The sequence below is a fragment of the Sycon ciliatum genome, chromosome 12 (assembly GCF_964019385.1).
Source record: "Sycon ciliatum chromosome 12, ocSycCili1.1, whole genome shotgun sequence".
In the NCBI taxonomy this organism is placed as follows: Eukaryota; Metazoa; Porifera; class Calcarea; order Leucosolenida; family Sycettidae; genus Sycon; species Sycon ciliatum.
This window is the reverse complement of record NC_088654.1, coordinates 25,035,218-25,049,886: the sequence shown is the minus strand read 5'-3', so window position 1 is coordinate 25,049,886 and position 14,669 is coordinate 25,035,218. Positions and strand designations below refer to the sequence as shown.

The window sequence follows — 14,669 nt, the reverse complement described above, 5'->3', positions numbered from 1 at the left end:
GTCGAACTGTGCAGTACAAGTACGCAGATCTGCAGAGTCGAACGTGGTTTTTGGCGGGAAAAGCTCTTTTTCGCTTGTTTTTGTGCCGTCCAGGGATTTTGAGAGAAATCCAGGGATTCTGGATGCCTTGTCAAGGGATTGAGATTTTGGTGGTTGGTCAGTGTGTACCGTATTTTCCGGGGTATAAGCCGCACCGGGGTATAAGACGCACCCCCCTTTTTGAGGCAAAATATTGACTAAAAGTTGGTATTCGGAGTGTAGTCACGGGTTTGAGAACCGTGAACGAACTGCCTCCACGCTCCTCGCCACGCCACACAACAAAGGACTTGCACAAATTGTTAGAGAGCTTTTTCTTCTACTTCGCTTTCAGTAAGGTGACTGGAGAACTCATGGTTATCAGACAACTAACACTGACAACGAACGACGGACGACTGACACTGAGACAAGACTAGACAACAGAATATATTAGATTGAAGGCGTACAACGGGGACAAGACGAGCAAGTGTGTACCAACGGGGACAAAAAACAGCGCAGCAGCATGTACAACAAAGAGACACAAAAGCAGCCACATGTACGACAAAGAGCTACACGTGCAACCGCATGTACTACGAAGAGACACAAGCGCAGCCACATGTACAACAGGAGTATAAGCCGCACCCACAAACCAAGATTTTTCACACTCATTGACAAATGGCCTTTCTACAAATTTATTATGGTTATAGAGCTAAATACCATGTTAGATCAGATTATGAGGTGCTAGTGCACCGCAGGTTGCTGCAGAGATGTTGGTGTATTGCTGTGTTGACTACAGATCACTCCATGTCATCTGCACTATCTTCAGTCTCGCTGCCACTGATGTTGATCAAAGCTACCTCTGCAGCGATGCCGTCGCCGTCTTCATGGCTGCCGGAGTCTGAATCATTGTGGTCCTCAAAGATCATGTCATCTTCAGTGCCGTCCAGTGCATTTGAAATTGAGCACTTTTTGAATGATTTGGCGACCATTGTATTTGGGATGGCCTTCCATGACTCATCCACCCGTTTGCATACTTTGGAAATTGATGGTTTCTTCATACGGCCTGTTGGTGTAAACCGGCACTTGCAGTACGCAAAATAGAGTCCCCGTATCGCTTACCGTATGGTGTAGCCCGCGCACTAAAACTAGTAAAAGTGCTGGGATAGCAACACAGGCGCGAAGCTGAGTCGAATGACATGTCACATGACGTCAGCATGCATACTGATGTATGCTAAGCATTCATTCGCCCAAGCATATTCGGTGTATAAGCCGCAGGGGCGATTTTGGTCCGATTTTTAGCGAAAAAAATGCGGCTTATACCCCGGAAAATACGGTAGTTGTTGCTTCCCAGCAATTTCTTCGTCATATCGAGACTCTCATAGCGAATGTTTTCAAGCTCCGATGACGTGCTGCTTACCAACCGCATACTTGACGGAGCGAGGCACTTCGGAATGAAAGTCCACGTTGACGCCACTGTCACTAGGCTTCCTGTACATATCGGTGAGACCTTAAGGGTCGCAAGAAACCGTTTCGAGGAACACCACTACGAAGCACGTCACAGGATACTCAACACCACTACGAAGCACGTCACAGGATACTCAACACCACTACGAAGCATGTCACAGGATACTCAACAAACCGTGGGGTAAACACATGGCTACTGATTACCAGCAGCACGGAACCATCAGGAGCACATATATGATTTTCATTGAGGCCCAAGTACTGGCTGTGGGAACACGGATGGCCAGAAGAAAATCAGGGAGTCCATCGAGATTCGACAGTGTCGTCCGGAGATCAATATCGCCTTCGGATGGCCTTTGAAGGTGCTAGCACCCTCACATTGAAACTGCTAAATCTTGCTGTGTCTGTACAGGGTTGTACACACAATGATTGTGGTATTTATTTATTTATTTATTCAACATCTCCTGGCCCGTCCGAAGACTGCCAATAAACATGAGAGGTCAGGTGATAGCCAACCACGGCACCTTCATACACACATTTCCTGGGCGTTATCTGCTGAGCTCTTGCATACCCACTCTGTCAGCGCACTTCTCCTTGTCTGATGTACATGCGAATTCATACACTCAATTTCGTAGGACTATTGTGTATTTCACTTGTTTTGTACATGGATATACATACGCTCTCGCTTGCTTTCGTTATGAAAGGCCTGGTTCGCCCCTTGTAAATTGTTCTGACGATGGGTGACTTGCCCGAAACATCAATCATTTTTCGACATCACTAGTAAAATAATTTTCATCCAGCGCATTCGCCAAGAGTGAATTGCAACCGAATAGAGCGGTTGTCAGTTGACAAACCCTGTTTTATTTACAATGCAGTTGCGTGATGTCCACCACTTTCTGAATAAGTTCTAAAAATACTAAAATGCATTTTGTAAAAATACTAAAATGCATTTTGTAGACTTTTCTGGCTGGATTTCATTGACAGGTGCGTTAAACCCATGGACCTGTCCATGAGTGACTTGAGAACTGTAACTATTATTATTATTATTATTATTATTAACTGGTTTGAGGGAAAGAGACAAACGGGAAAAGTCTGAAGAAAAAATTGACTGTCACCACCAGGACTCGAACCAGGGGCCCTCGCTTGTAGCCAGCGATGCTCTAACCACTGAGCTATGGTGTAGTCGTCATCCCAGCAGAGACCGTTCAACGCTTTCTTCAGACTTCGTATTATTATCATTATCATTATTATTTTGCTTGTTCGCGTTGGCATCAACCTGCATAAAGCAGGTATATAGCCTTCGCTTAAGCTGCCATAAAAAATTAAAAAAGAAAGCTCATCCTAAGCGAGAGGGCTAGAGGAAAATATAACGATAACGAGATACAGAATACAAAGAAATCCAATGAGTTCAACATACAATTCAAAACAAGAAGGAAAGGAAAGAAGAACAGAGCCGAATCTACCGATTGATCCATCAATCGACAAAAGGGGACTAATCCGTTAATGTTGCAAAGTAGAAGCTGATTGTAGTTGCAGATCTCCACTGTAACTATTAGTATGTATAAATTAGGACTGCGAGATCCTTGACTTTCCCCAGCATTATTCTGGACTGTGAGCGGCTTAAGGCCAGGCTCATCATGAACAAGCTCACTGACCTCCCATCCCTGTTCCCACCGTCCGAGGACATAAAACCACAGGTTGAAAGTTTGCAGAAGCAGCTGAAACAATCTGGCCGGTCTGTTCAGAAGCCAGCCTGGTACAAACAGTAACATTTTTGACTTTTCGCATGAACCATATACTCCTTGTCTGTTCCCCTTTCTTTTCTGGGTTGAAATTATATAAGTGCTCATCACTTTGGTTTCATGTAGTCCCCAGTTACAAAGTTGCAGAATGCAATAACAAATTTGTATTTATCTTGTACATACATGCAGTAGCAAACACCGGTGACAGAAATCCACCAGTTAATCCTTCAGTACATGAACATTTGAACAGGCGCAACACGTCGCTTCAGCTGATTCTGTTTATTGCCATCCTACTTCCTCCGTATACAAAACCTTTGACTTTCTTTTTTTTCACTTTCTTTGGAAGACTGCACATAGCTCTGGAATTGTTCCGTTTGACTTGGAATAACACTCGTGGCATTGTCTAACCTGTTTGCAAGCTATATACAAAGAAAAAAGCAACTCAGACGAATGAGATTGATTCTATTCAGAGTCTTCGTCTCTTGTGTCATTGTCACCTGACGACTCTGACTCCCCATCGCCAACAGTCGCTGCTTCCGCTCGCATTTCGTTCAGCTTCTTGTCAGCGGAGTGATGATTCGACACGGCACTCTGGCTACTTCCTCTTCATCTCCAGAGCTGCGTACGAATTGACGTCGACTATTCAGTCGTTCCAGCCCGCGACCTCAACTATGCCGTGAAACGAGTCATACAAGCACATCCACAGGCTCTCGGCAGTATACTCCTCCCAGCATTGTACAACGGCTTCGAGGAGGTCCCTGCGATTCTCCTTCGCGACAAAGGAGACGTCTGACTGGAGAGAGGGGCGAAGAAAGCCAGGTCGTCGACATTCCGATCCGGAGTCTGCTCTGGTTGCACTACGACTGAAATGTTTCATCTTGCTGTGCGAGAGGAACAGTCTTATGGTCTCACGCTGCAGGCCGTGCACTGTACGTAGACCTACGTGCCCGGCTAGCTTCAGGGCAGCGAGTGCCGCGTGACTCTGTGTTCCAGCCACGAGCTACACTTCGTCACTGCGTCAGTTTCGAGCTAGTAAGTGTTAGTTTTTTCTTCAATCGACTCGTGAGTTCCTCCTCCGGCAACGACCTCACGAGCATGGCTTCCGTGGAGAATCTGTTCGGGATCAACCAAACTTACCTCGACATGAATGTGGGTTGTCGATGATAGCCTTTGGCGCGGTTCGTTGAGCAGGATGTTGCTAAAAAAACGTTGAAAAACGTTACGAAGTTTTTGTATACGGAGGAAGTAGTGCATGAAAATTTTAGTCTTTGCTGTGAAATCATGAATGTCTATTGTTTCATCGTTTATACAGAAACTCCCAATTAAGGCTCTCAAAGGCTTAGTAATATCATACCAATAATGACGTTTTGACTACTTACGAATGCAAGGTGAATCAAGAGGTGACCACATACCAGCTACTGTGCATGAAATAGAGTTGCCGGAGGTACGTTTGAGGGACCATGTGTCATTACACTTAGCTGTTGCAGTAGCTCCTTGCTTTGTAGACTTAAACACGTAGGTACCTCCAGTTGGATTCTTGGGGACACCGCAGTCTTTGACGGCAGAGAAAAACATTAAATGAAGAGAATTCGGCAAAATCATTCTGATTAATGTTGTGATTTCAGTTCATGACCAACCACAGAATGAGGACTGCTTGTTCCATCTAGACATTTGGAAAGGCACACTGAGACAGGGGCGTCGGACACGGTACAGTCACCACGGTATTGACCGTACCACTCTTTGCCCCGGTACCCCATGGTTGATTCAAATGGTGATAAAAACACACCTGGCAGTATGGTGGTAAATACACACCTGCCCTCACACGTGCACTAGGCTGCAACGTTATTCTAGCACAGAGCTCTCCTTCTCACCATCAATACGCCATGAACTAAAAAATCCACTGATCTGGGCTCTAAATTTGCAAAGGTTTTGGCTCATCCACTGCTCCCCCCCCCCCCCCCCATGAGTAACTTGTACCTCAGATGGCTGACCATGCCACACTAAAATACCTTCCTATGCCCCTGTGAGACCTTTATGTCTGACCACACTGGCACCAGAAGATGTGGTTTTTGCTGGTATTGTGGCTAGTATTGTTTCATTTTGAGCATCATCTCTGGTGCATTAGTGCGGTTGCGCTCCTGAGATAAGATTTTCTCTCGGCTGTTACTCTCCAGGACCAGCTGTCCATGGAATATTAGGGTGCCACCAATCACTTTTTACAGCAATGTGCATACACGGCGTTATCCACGCTGTGCAATAGGCCTCGTTGAGTCACCACTAGGACCAAGGCACTTCTTCACCAGGTTTTGCAACAGGAGAAACACTGCCGTCTGATCATTTGCTCGCAGAGTATGTGCAGTACCAGAGCGCATGCTTCACCGAAGACTTTCAACAAGGGGTTTACAGTTTTAACTTTTTACTTATTTCACCACCTGGTACATTTATCAAGATGCGCAGACTCCACTTTGGCTATCCATTATGACCCTACATCCTCACAGCACTTGCCCGAAGTAGCTGCCCAGTACCCGAGGATTTTCTGCGGGATCTTCCGCTACTGGTGCAGTCCATGCTGATTTTTGTTGTGGACCTGTTCTTCTTTCTCGTCATGTGCTGTTATTCAGTAAGTGATGCTTTGTGGCGGCTTCATTTGAGCTCCTGTGCGGCAAGGATTATTCCCAAGATGCCTAAGTGCTGGTAGCCTTGTGAAAATGCATATGGATCCGTGTGTGCTTTCCTGCTACGAGGTTAGATGCGGCTCGTGCACGGTTGTTGGAGAGCTCCAAACTTGATTATTCCCGACGCTATGCAAAAGACGTTACCTTAGTAGTGCCTGGCTCTAGCCAGGGTCCACACCGCGTTATTTCGTATGTCTGTGTGTGTGGTAGGACCATCATCACGTGATGCGCCATGACTGGCCCACGATCCCGTGCATGTCCTGCACCGTACCGTCACAGAAAGATGGCCACATTTGCTAAATTCCCAACTTGGCGGGCACAATTAACGGCCCTGCCATCACTCACTCGTCGTAGTGCAGAAGAGAGAAGTGGAACTCCAGTAACATTTCTTTAACGATGGATTTTCCTCGTTAAAACCTTAGACTTTGTGCCATGTTAGAGATTCAACTCTGACAATGAGCAATACAAGGTAACTTGGAATGGCGTGCAAACATACTGTAGTTGGTTTGGCTGTACTGTGTTGTTGTGAGCAGCAGTGACCCCTCATTCTCGTACCTTGTTTCAGGGCGTATTTTAGCCGTTTTGTGGATTTTGCCCAATATCCAAGCCACACTGGGGGTCAATGGACCAAACTGTAATAGTGAGTGAATAAGGGTTATCCAGAAGTAACTCGTGATGTCATCGTTTCTCTTGCCGCAAATTTCAAAAACTGCCCGCAAAACTTCAGACCATCTTGCATCATATGTCACACCGAAGTATTTTGGGGACGCAAGAGCTATCTGCCGGTGTGTAGTTCTTGCTAGTTGCGGACGTAGCTCGCTGTTTTACCAGCGCTTGTAATTTGGCTATTTTCAAGACGATCAGTCGTGTAGTCATGGGGTGATGGTCCTCGTCTTCTGGGGTGCTGGTGTGGCTAAGCTGTGCTGCCCTAGGAACTCTTCTACGGTGAGGCAATGTTGGCTTGATGGAGTTTCGCTCGTAGCTTGTTCGTGTACGCTGTAGCGTGGCTTGTTTGTAGACCCAAAAATCATGTGATGTTTTGACCATCTTTGAGGGGTATGCCAATTTCAAGGTTCCGGTCAGAAACTGTTTCAAAGGCTTTGTACAGTCGATCTACACCCCAAAGGAAACCTACCTGCAAATATATTGAAGTGTACAACATGCACAGAGGTGCTGAGTTGAAGTGCAAATGATTGACATACATTTTGCCGAGGTAGCTTACCCGATGCGTTGGTCCTCACGATCACAGTAGCAGTATTCTGTGATTGTAGGTCATCTGTTTTTGTGTAGGAAAACAATGAGTAGTTTGTGTATGGCCGGAGGCCAGTTATTTGTACACTAAACGTTTTCTCACAAACTGGTGTCGAGGATCCATTATGTTTCACACAGAATTTTCCAGTCATTGGTTCATACATAGAAAAAGTCGCAGTTATTGAAGTTGAAGTGGTGTTGTATGTCACAGTCGGAAGTATCGCTGAAAATAGAAGCAGCAGATAAGAATACAGCCATAAACTTGGTCCGCCAAGTTAAAATTGGCGCTTATCTTCACATTTGTCTCAAGAAGAAAATACAAACACTTGAAGCATACCACGATCAGAAAACAATACATACACATGGCTGGTTTTCTGCGAGATTCGACCTTCCGTGAAGATTATTCATTTGGAGTGAAGCTCGATTTTTGCCGGGACATTTTTTGTGCCACGTTGGCACGCAAAGCTTCGCGCTGTCTTGTCACTTGTCACCTCTTGAGATCGACAATAGCTACCGAGCTGCGATCTATTGTTCAGGAGGTCGTCAGGCTTCTTCCTGACGATGCTCTTCTGCTCAGTACTGACGACGAGGAATTTTACGCTGCTGGGATCACTCGAGATGATGCGACTGAGCTGGGTCGAGATTCAGACGATAACCCGAAAATTTCTCTGGTACACGTGGTAATGACACTGAACAAGATTCCTTAAAAAACTCATCTTTGCCAAATTTTCACGGAAGGTCCATTTTTGCAGATATCCGGCCACATGATGATTTACATGTCAGCAAGCAACTCAGTCCGGTTGCTGCACCTAACACCTTGCACCAGTGTCGCAAAGACTCTCTGGAGCAGGAGAAGCTCTTTTCCACGAGCTTTCCGAAAAGTATGTTACACGAGAGGGCCCCCATGATTCGCTGTATATTTAGATCAGCTCCCTTGCCAGGTCCTCGGTGAGTTTCAGAGCGTGTCCGCCGGATTTTTCTCGCATTAGAGATGTTGGTGCTGGCATGAGCTGCAGTTTCTTCTTCAGCAATTTTCTGGTGATAACTATTCACTAGGCGCTGTACGAGCTGACTGAAATTTAAGCTCCAGGAGCATATTTTCAACTTTTCTAATGAGACTATACCTCACTGGGGTAAACAATCGTTGCAATCACTGACATCAGTCACCTGCACAAGTAGGCAGGAACTATTCTCCATCGCCCCGGAGTGGAAACATTCAGACTTCTTTTACGGACTGGAAATCGTCTTGTGTTGACGGAAATGCTCAAGTCAAACGACTAAAACGAACCGATTGCAACTTCTGTGATGATTTGTGCTGTCCTGTTGTCGGATGCAATGGTCAATGGTTATGTTCGGATCGTGAATCAGTGGTTCCATGCCGTATGATGCAGGCAGAACACCGAAAAATCAAGTGCAAAGATAAGTGCCAATGTTAACTTGGCGGACCGAGAACAACCATGTCCCTCACAAAACATTCTTGTTATATCTGCCTCTTGTGAATTACTGGTAGCTCTATTCAGGTCAACGTCTTGCCGTTTCGGGTATAGGTTAGTGCATGGCAGGGAGAGCTTTATGGCTTGATAGTACATGGCAGGTTAACTTACAGTCCATTCAGAAAAAGATGGACTTCTAGCTTTGGCCATAGATGGGTCAAATGTTGGGGGTTTTTAGAATTTTTTTCTGCAATCCCCTATGGAATCCTCTTCCAATAGACCGATCCCCTTATTATTGTCTGGCTTCGAGCAAGGGGGCAACTCCGCAGTCGCGTGGGATCCTGCTGCACACACGCGACCAACATCACCTCGGCTGTGCGTGACTTCTCGCATGCGAAGTGCAGAGCACGCGAAATCTACACGCAGTGCAAGCCTGTCTACAAAAAATGCCACAAGAACTTTTGATTTGAGCTGTTTTGTTTTTTGTTTAGATCTTCCTTTTTACGACTTCAGGATGCCTTCTCAGGATCATTGCTGCGTTCCTCACTGTCAGAACAGGAGGACGAAGCAAACAAGTCATTTCACTCCTTTCCTCGTGTGGAGCCACAGCGGCCTGGAGCAAGCGGATCCAGGCTATTCCCCGTGAGGAAGGACGTAGTTTTAGGGTCACTCTGAATATTTGAGTTGCAGCGATCATTTCGATCCCGAAATCGAAATCGTTTTGCCCAGCTCTACAAGGGCAGGATGAGTCCAGGAAACCAAACAGCTGTCCTAGGGTACCAGGTTTGCTTTTCGCAAGAGAGTGGAGTCTGGACGCTCTGCTCCCCATGCTCGCAAACAGTATTTGCTGAGCCTAGTGCAGTTCGGTCATGGAAGTGCAGCGTCTGCATCACGAGCTCCCCATGCTCGCAAACCAGCATTTTGCTGAGAGGCAACGGCATTTTGAGTTGGAAAGGAACCTGGCTTAGTGCAGTCTGGTCCTGTAATGGAAGTGCAGCATCTGCATCAGGAGTTGGCAGCAAGTAGAGCTCGTGTACAGAGTCTCGTGGACCAGTTGGACGATGGGGTGAAGAAAGCCGAAAACAGCTTACGTACAATAACATAAAGAAAGACTCTGAGCCGCTCCAGTTTCTGACTGGTTTGCCTTCAGGTGTTTGGACCGCTCTGTGGGACTTCTTTGAGCCTAGCCGAGAAAATGTACTCGCCGAGCCAGATCTGCGAAGACGGAAGCTGAGGGACGGCGGATACAGTTGGAGGTGGCCGTAAATCGCCAATGAGCATGTAATGGAGGATCAGCTGCTATTGGCATTGATGTGTCTAAGCCTGGGCCGAATGGAACAGAAGCTGTCATGCGTGGCACAAGTTAATCATCCGTTTCACGGTATATAGCTAGCTGAGCTGGAAAGATGTCTTGTTCCTCCGTTTGGGCATGATCCCCATTTGGGCGAGCTGGCGAGATGTTCAGTCATCAATGCCATGTACCGCAAGACATTCTGCATTGTGGATGAAACAGTTCAATTTTGCCATGCACTTAGGGTTCTCGCACCGGCACAACAAGACCCAACAGATCCTTGCGCTCTTATTTTCTCCCTTTGTAACATTGCTGATCACAACACCCGGTAGCCAGTCGCAGATGCAACCAAATCAACCAGATTCTCTTACTCTTTTTTTTCCCAATACTGAAACCAAAGGTATACCAATATTTGCATCGAATGCAGTGATGATTTCAATACTGTCCACTAGTACAACGCATTACCAGACTGGCATATAATCATGATAATATTATCTATTTCGCAATCACTGTCATTGCTTTCTTAGATCTTCAATCATCAATATCGGACCATAAACCGTCTATCATCTTATATTATATCATCATTAGTATCCTGCTACTATCCTCCTCTAACGATGAGCTCGAAGAAAAGAAACAGCGGTCTAGAGGCGTAAACAATATCTGTCAACGGAAGTGTCCTTGCTGTGCTGGTGTGTTTATGCTTCGTGCATTAGTTCGGCCAAGAGCGCATGGTGGTGACGGGTTGAGGATGTTAAATATACTAGAAAATAGTTCACTCTGAACATGCAGGGGGGTATATTCATAGGTTCGAAAGAACCGCACACACACTTGGCTGCAGACAGCGGCAAGCTTTGGCCTTCGTGCTTCGAAGAGGGAGCAATCCACTGCGCTACGCTTGCGATTAACAGTAAGCTTCGGCTTTTCAAAGGTACGACTCATCATTGGCTCTGGGGTAACGTTCCTGGAACAAATGCCCCATTGCCAACTGAGGGCCAGGGAGCACGCAATCTGCCTTCCTGGGCGAGAAGTGTTCCAGCACAAGAAGCAGCACGAATACATGCTGACAAAGACCACCATCACCACCAGCCGGCACACAGCACACTGTTCTTCAAACACCATCCACTCCGTCCATGTGTTTGCACTAGTGGTCAAACGAATGCTGAGAAGCTTCGAACGTTCGTTCTCGAGTCGACATTCGAATGTCAAGTTGACTGCCCAAACGAATATCGTAACTCACAAAACTGTGAACTCTGCCCTCATAGCAGCTATTTTCATGCATGCAAGCACGTACACACGTCTACTTTTGAAGCCGTGCCGCGCTGTCTTCAAGAGATGACTGCTGTTTGCCCTCGTAGCAGCCTGCACCACATGGGGCGACGAATGGGCTAAGCTCCGGATTCGGTTACACTGTGACAACTCGGCGGTAGTGGACTGCATCCGTTCGGGCACGTGCAAAGCCCCAGCTGTGATGAAGTTGCTATGCGAACTGTTCTTCGTTTGCTATGAGTTCAACTTTCATGTTAGCGCTGTGCACATTGCTGGCTCCAAGAATGTCATTGCAGATTGCCTTTCTCGTCTTCTTATGCAGGAATTTCGACGTCATGCTCCGTTAGCCCGGCCGAGTCCAGACCGTGCTCGTCTTCCAGCAGTCTTGTGAGCGAAGTCACTAAGTACGCTGCCTGTGCAATTGCTGCTAATACCAGACGCACCTACTCTGCTGGTGAGCGTCGTTTTGTCAGTTTCTGCTCCCTTTTCAATCTGCAACCTTACCCAGCTTCTGATCTTACCCTCAGCTGCTTTTGCGCTTTTCTTGCTCGCTCTGTCCGCCCTTGCACGATATCTGTTTATTTGCAAGCTGTACGGAATGCACACATTGAACAGGGTCTAGAGGATACCCTGATCGAGACCTGGCTTCTCAAGAGAGTGTTGAAGGGTGTTCAACGGTGCCATGGGACCGAGACAGTAAAGCCTAGATTGCCCATAACTATGCCAACTCTAAGGAAATTAGTCGATGCCTGTGATCACCTCCCCGTGTTGCCCGAGCATGACCAAAGTTCTCTTCAAGTCTGCTGTGCTGTTGGCATTCTTTGGTTTCCTAAGGTGCACCGAATTTACAGAGGGCCTTACAAGAGAGTGTATCAGATTTGAGTCGGGCAGCATGACCATCCTGCTAAAGAGATCAAAGACAGACCAATTTGGAAAGGGAGTCCACATTGTCATTGGACCGGCCGGTCGCCCTTACTGCCCTGTGTATGCTATGCTACGCTACCTGGCGATGATTGGCAGTCGAAACGCATCCACTCCTCTGTATTTACTTGCCAAGGGTGTGCCATTATCCAGAGCTGTTTTCACCAGTACTGTGCGCTTGCTGCTTGAAAAGGCTGCGGTGCCAAACATCGAACTCTACTCGGGACACTCATCCCGAATTGGCGCAGCTACTACCGCCGCCATGGCAGGGATACCCGATTCGCTGATTCGTTCTGCCGGCAGGTGGCAGAGCGATGTGTGTCTACGCTATATGCGAATTGCAATGGAGACCAAGTCCAAGATCTCGGCTCAGCTTGCCTCAGTGAGTGACCTAATCTGATTCTTTGCACGGACAGTTTATGTTCCATCCCAGAAGTCCTAGCATAGGAATGTCACTGCTCGATAATTTCTTGGGGGGTGGTTCGGGGATAGTGTTGCTGCTTTGTGGACCTCTATCGCTCCTAACTGGTCACTTGCTTCGCTAGTTGCGGCTCTTCACGAGCCAGTTGTTGCCAATTGCATTGGCTTTGCCCTGCAACCCCATTGTGGCACAATGTGGGTTTATTGCGGCTCCTCGCGAGCCAGTTGCTGCCAGTGGCCTGGCATAGCTTTCCAGCTCTTCGAGCTTTTGCATTACAAGACCAGTTACTCGAAGCAGCATACTATCTCCAAAACAATTCCTTGCTGCCTTGGGCTGAGTATGAGTGTGTGAGGGATATGGTGCTAACGGAGGAAGTATTATTATTATTATCATGACTTTTCCCGTTTGTCTCTTTCCCTCAAAACCAGTTAATATTATTATTATTATTATTAACTGGTTTATTATTCAAATGATCAGTCGGGGAAGTGAACTGCCTGAAAAGAGAAAAAAACGCCAGACCCACCAAGACTCGAACCTGGGACCCTGCTTGTCATGAGCAATGCTCTTACCACTGAGCTATGGGACCAGGCTGAACCTAGAAGGCGCTGACAAGTTTTTCACTCCAAAGGCAGCTCACAACACGTGCCACGTTTGGACTGCGCACTTTCGCAGGACATGACATACGTTTTTGCACAGCGGCTGGCGCTAGAACTGTGCTTCGGATTTTGCGATTTTTTCGAGGGCAATGGCTTCCTTTTTGCCTTGGCCACCTATGCTATAATGATGTACAGAAAATTCCAAAAAATCCATGAGAACCGTTTTTTTAGCTAGAGTGGGATTGTCTAATAAGTGCTAGGGGAACCCTCCTTTGCGGCTGTATGTAGAGTGCTAAAACGTGCCCTGTTGGTCGAAAAATCCGAATTTTTTCTCCGCGGGACACCCCCGCACCTCCGGTCGTACCACTCTCAACCACCCTGTGACGCCCCTGCATTTCGAATTCCCTCCGAGGGATATCATAGTCGTACCAGCGCCTCCTGACTGCCGCGATCAGATCTCGCCATGTACGATGTATAATTTTTTATGATCATCACTTTAGCCGATGAAAAATGTATGCAATAAAATCATTTTGGCAAAGAAATCGTATCATTATAGCCGATATATTACTATAGCCGATTATTACTATAGCCGATCCGATATGTATAGAAAGGGGTGGTTTAAGAAAATGAATTTGAGAATACGATCACTATAAGAGGTATATTACTATAGCCGACAACCGTATAGCCGATCCGCACTGTACATGGTTGTGCCACTTGCCCGGACCTCCGGGTCACTCAATCATGTGTCAGTGCACGTTGTAGCCACAGTGCAGGGCGACTTTACCGTCCTTGTACATTGCATGCAAGATATATGTACAGTCATACACATCTGTTATCCACATGTACATGTATATCTACAATACATTTCTGTCATTTTGATATACATATTGCATACTAAATGTGAAGATCGGGTTTAGTGACAGATCGAATATAGCGACATTTTGCTTTCTCCCGAATGAGTGTCGCTATATCCAATCTCCACTGTACTATTATTATTATTTTTATTTTTATTATTGTGGAAGAGAAAAAAGACATGGCCCAATATCTGAGAAAATCGACCTTCGGGGCTGTTTTGGTGAAATTGATTTTTTTATTGCAAATTGATGTCTTGCCTTTGTAGAGTATTGTGACTTCGTTTCACGGCCATCAGACCAATATTTACCATGTAGAAATGCATTCTACAGTCAGGAGTCATGTTAATGAATTGTTCTTTTTTTACAATTTTGAAAGATCAGTGTGTTTGGAGCCACCAAAAATTGTTTCCATGTGATATCACTAGCCAACTAATAATCATAGTAAAGTGTTTTGACTGTTCAGGTACTTCATTTCCAGCATTCCGTGACTTTATTGAGGTTGTGTAGTTGCAACAGCAGCAATAGCAGCATTAGAAGGAGAGGTGATTTATCTGTTCTCCTGGTGATGGACATGCTTGACAGGATAGTCTGCAACAGATTTTGACGGAACACCATGATACATGTGACAGCATTCACATACGTATTGTGAAGGAGTCAAACAGAGCAAATGCGTCCAGATTCGCCTTGTTGCACTTTGTGGAGACTGACCATTTCCAAACATCAGTAAACCAGCCTGACAAGCG

General features: G+C 46.3%; 2 protein-coding genes across 2 annotated transcripts in view; both read right to left on the bottom strand.

Annotated features, from left to right (window-relative positions):
- The window catches only part of LOC135827823 (receptor-type tyrosine-protein phosphatase delta-like), a 362,685-nt gene that overhangs the window by 148,501 nt on the left and 199,515 nt on the right, over positions 1-14,669 (bottom strand). The gene's annotated exons all lie outside the window — the stretch shown is intronic.
- LOC135827826 (mucin-2-like) overlaps positions 1-14,669 on the bottom strand; it is a 324,797-nt gene that overhangs the window by 302,950 nt on the left and 7,178 nt on the right. The window contains exons 3-4 of the mRNA XM_065340254.1: positions 7,116-7,367; positions 4,598-4,771 (exon numbers count right to left, since the gene is read on the bottom strand). Coding sequence (XP_065196326.1) covers positions 4,598-4,771; positions 7,116-7,367 — 426 coding nt within the window. The remainder of the gene's footprint in view (positions 1-4,597; positions 4,772-7,115; positions 7,368-14,669) is intronic.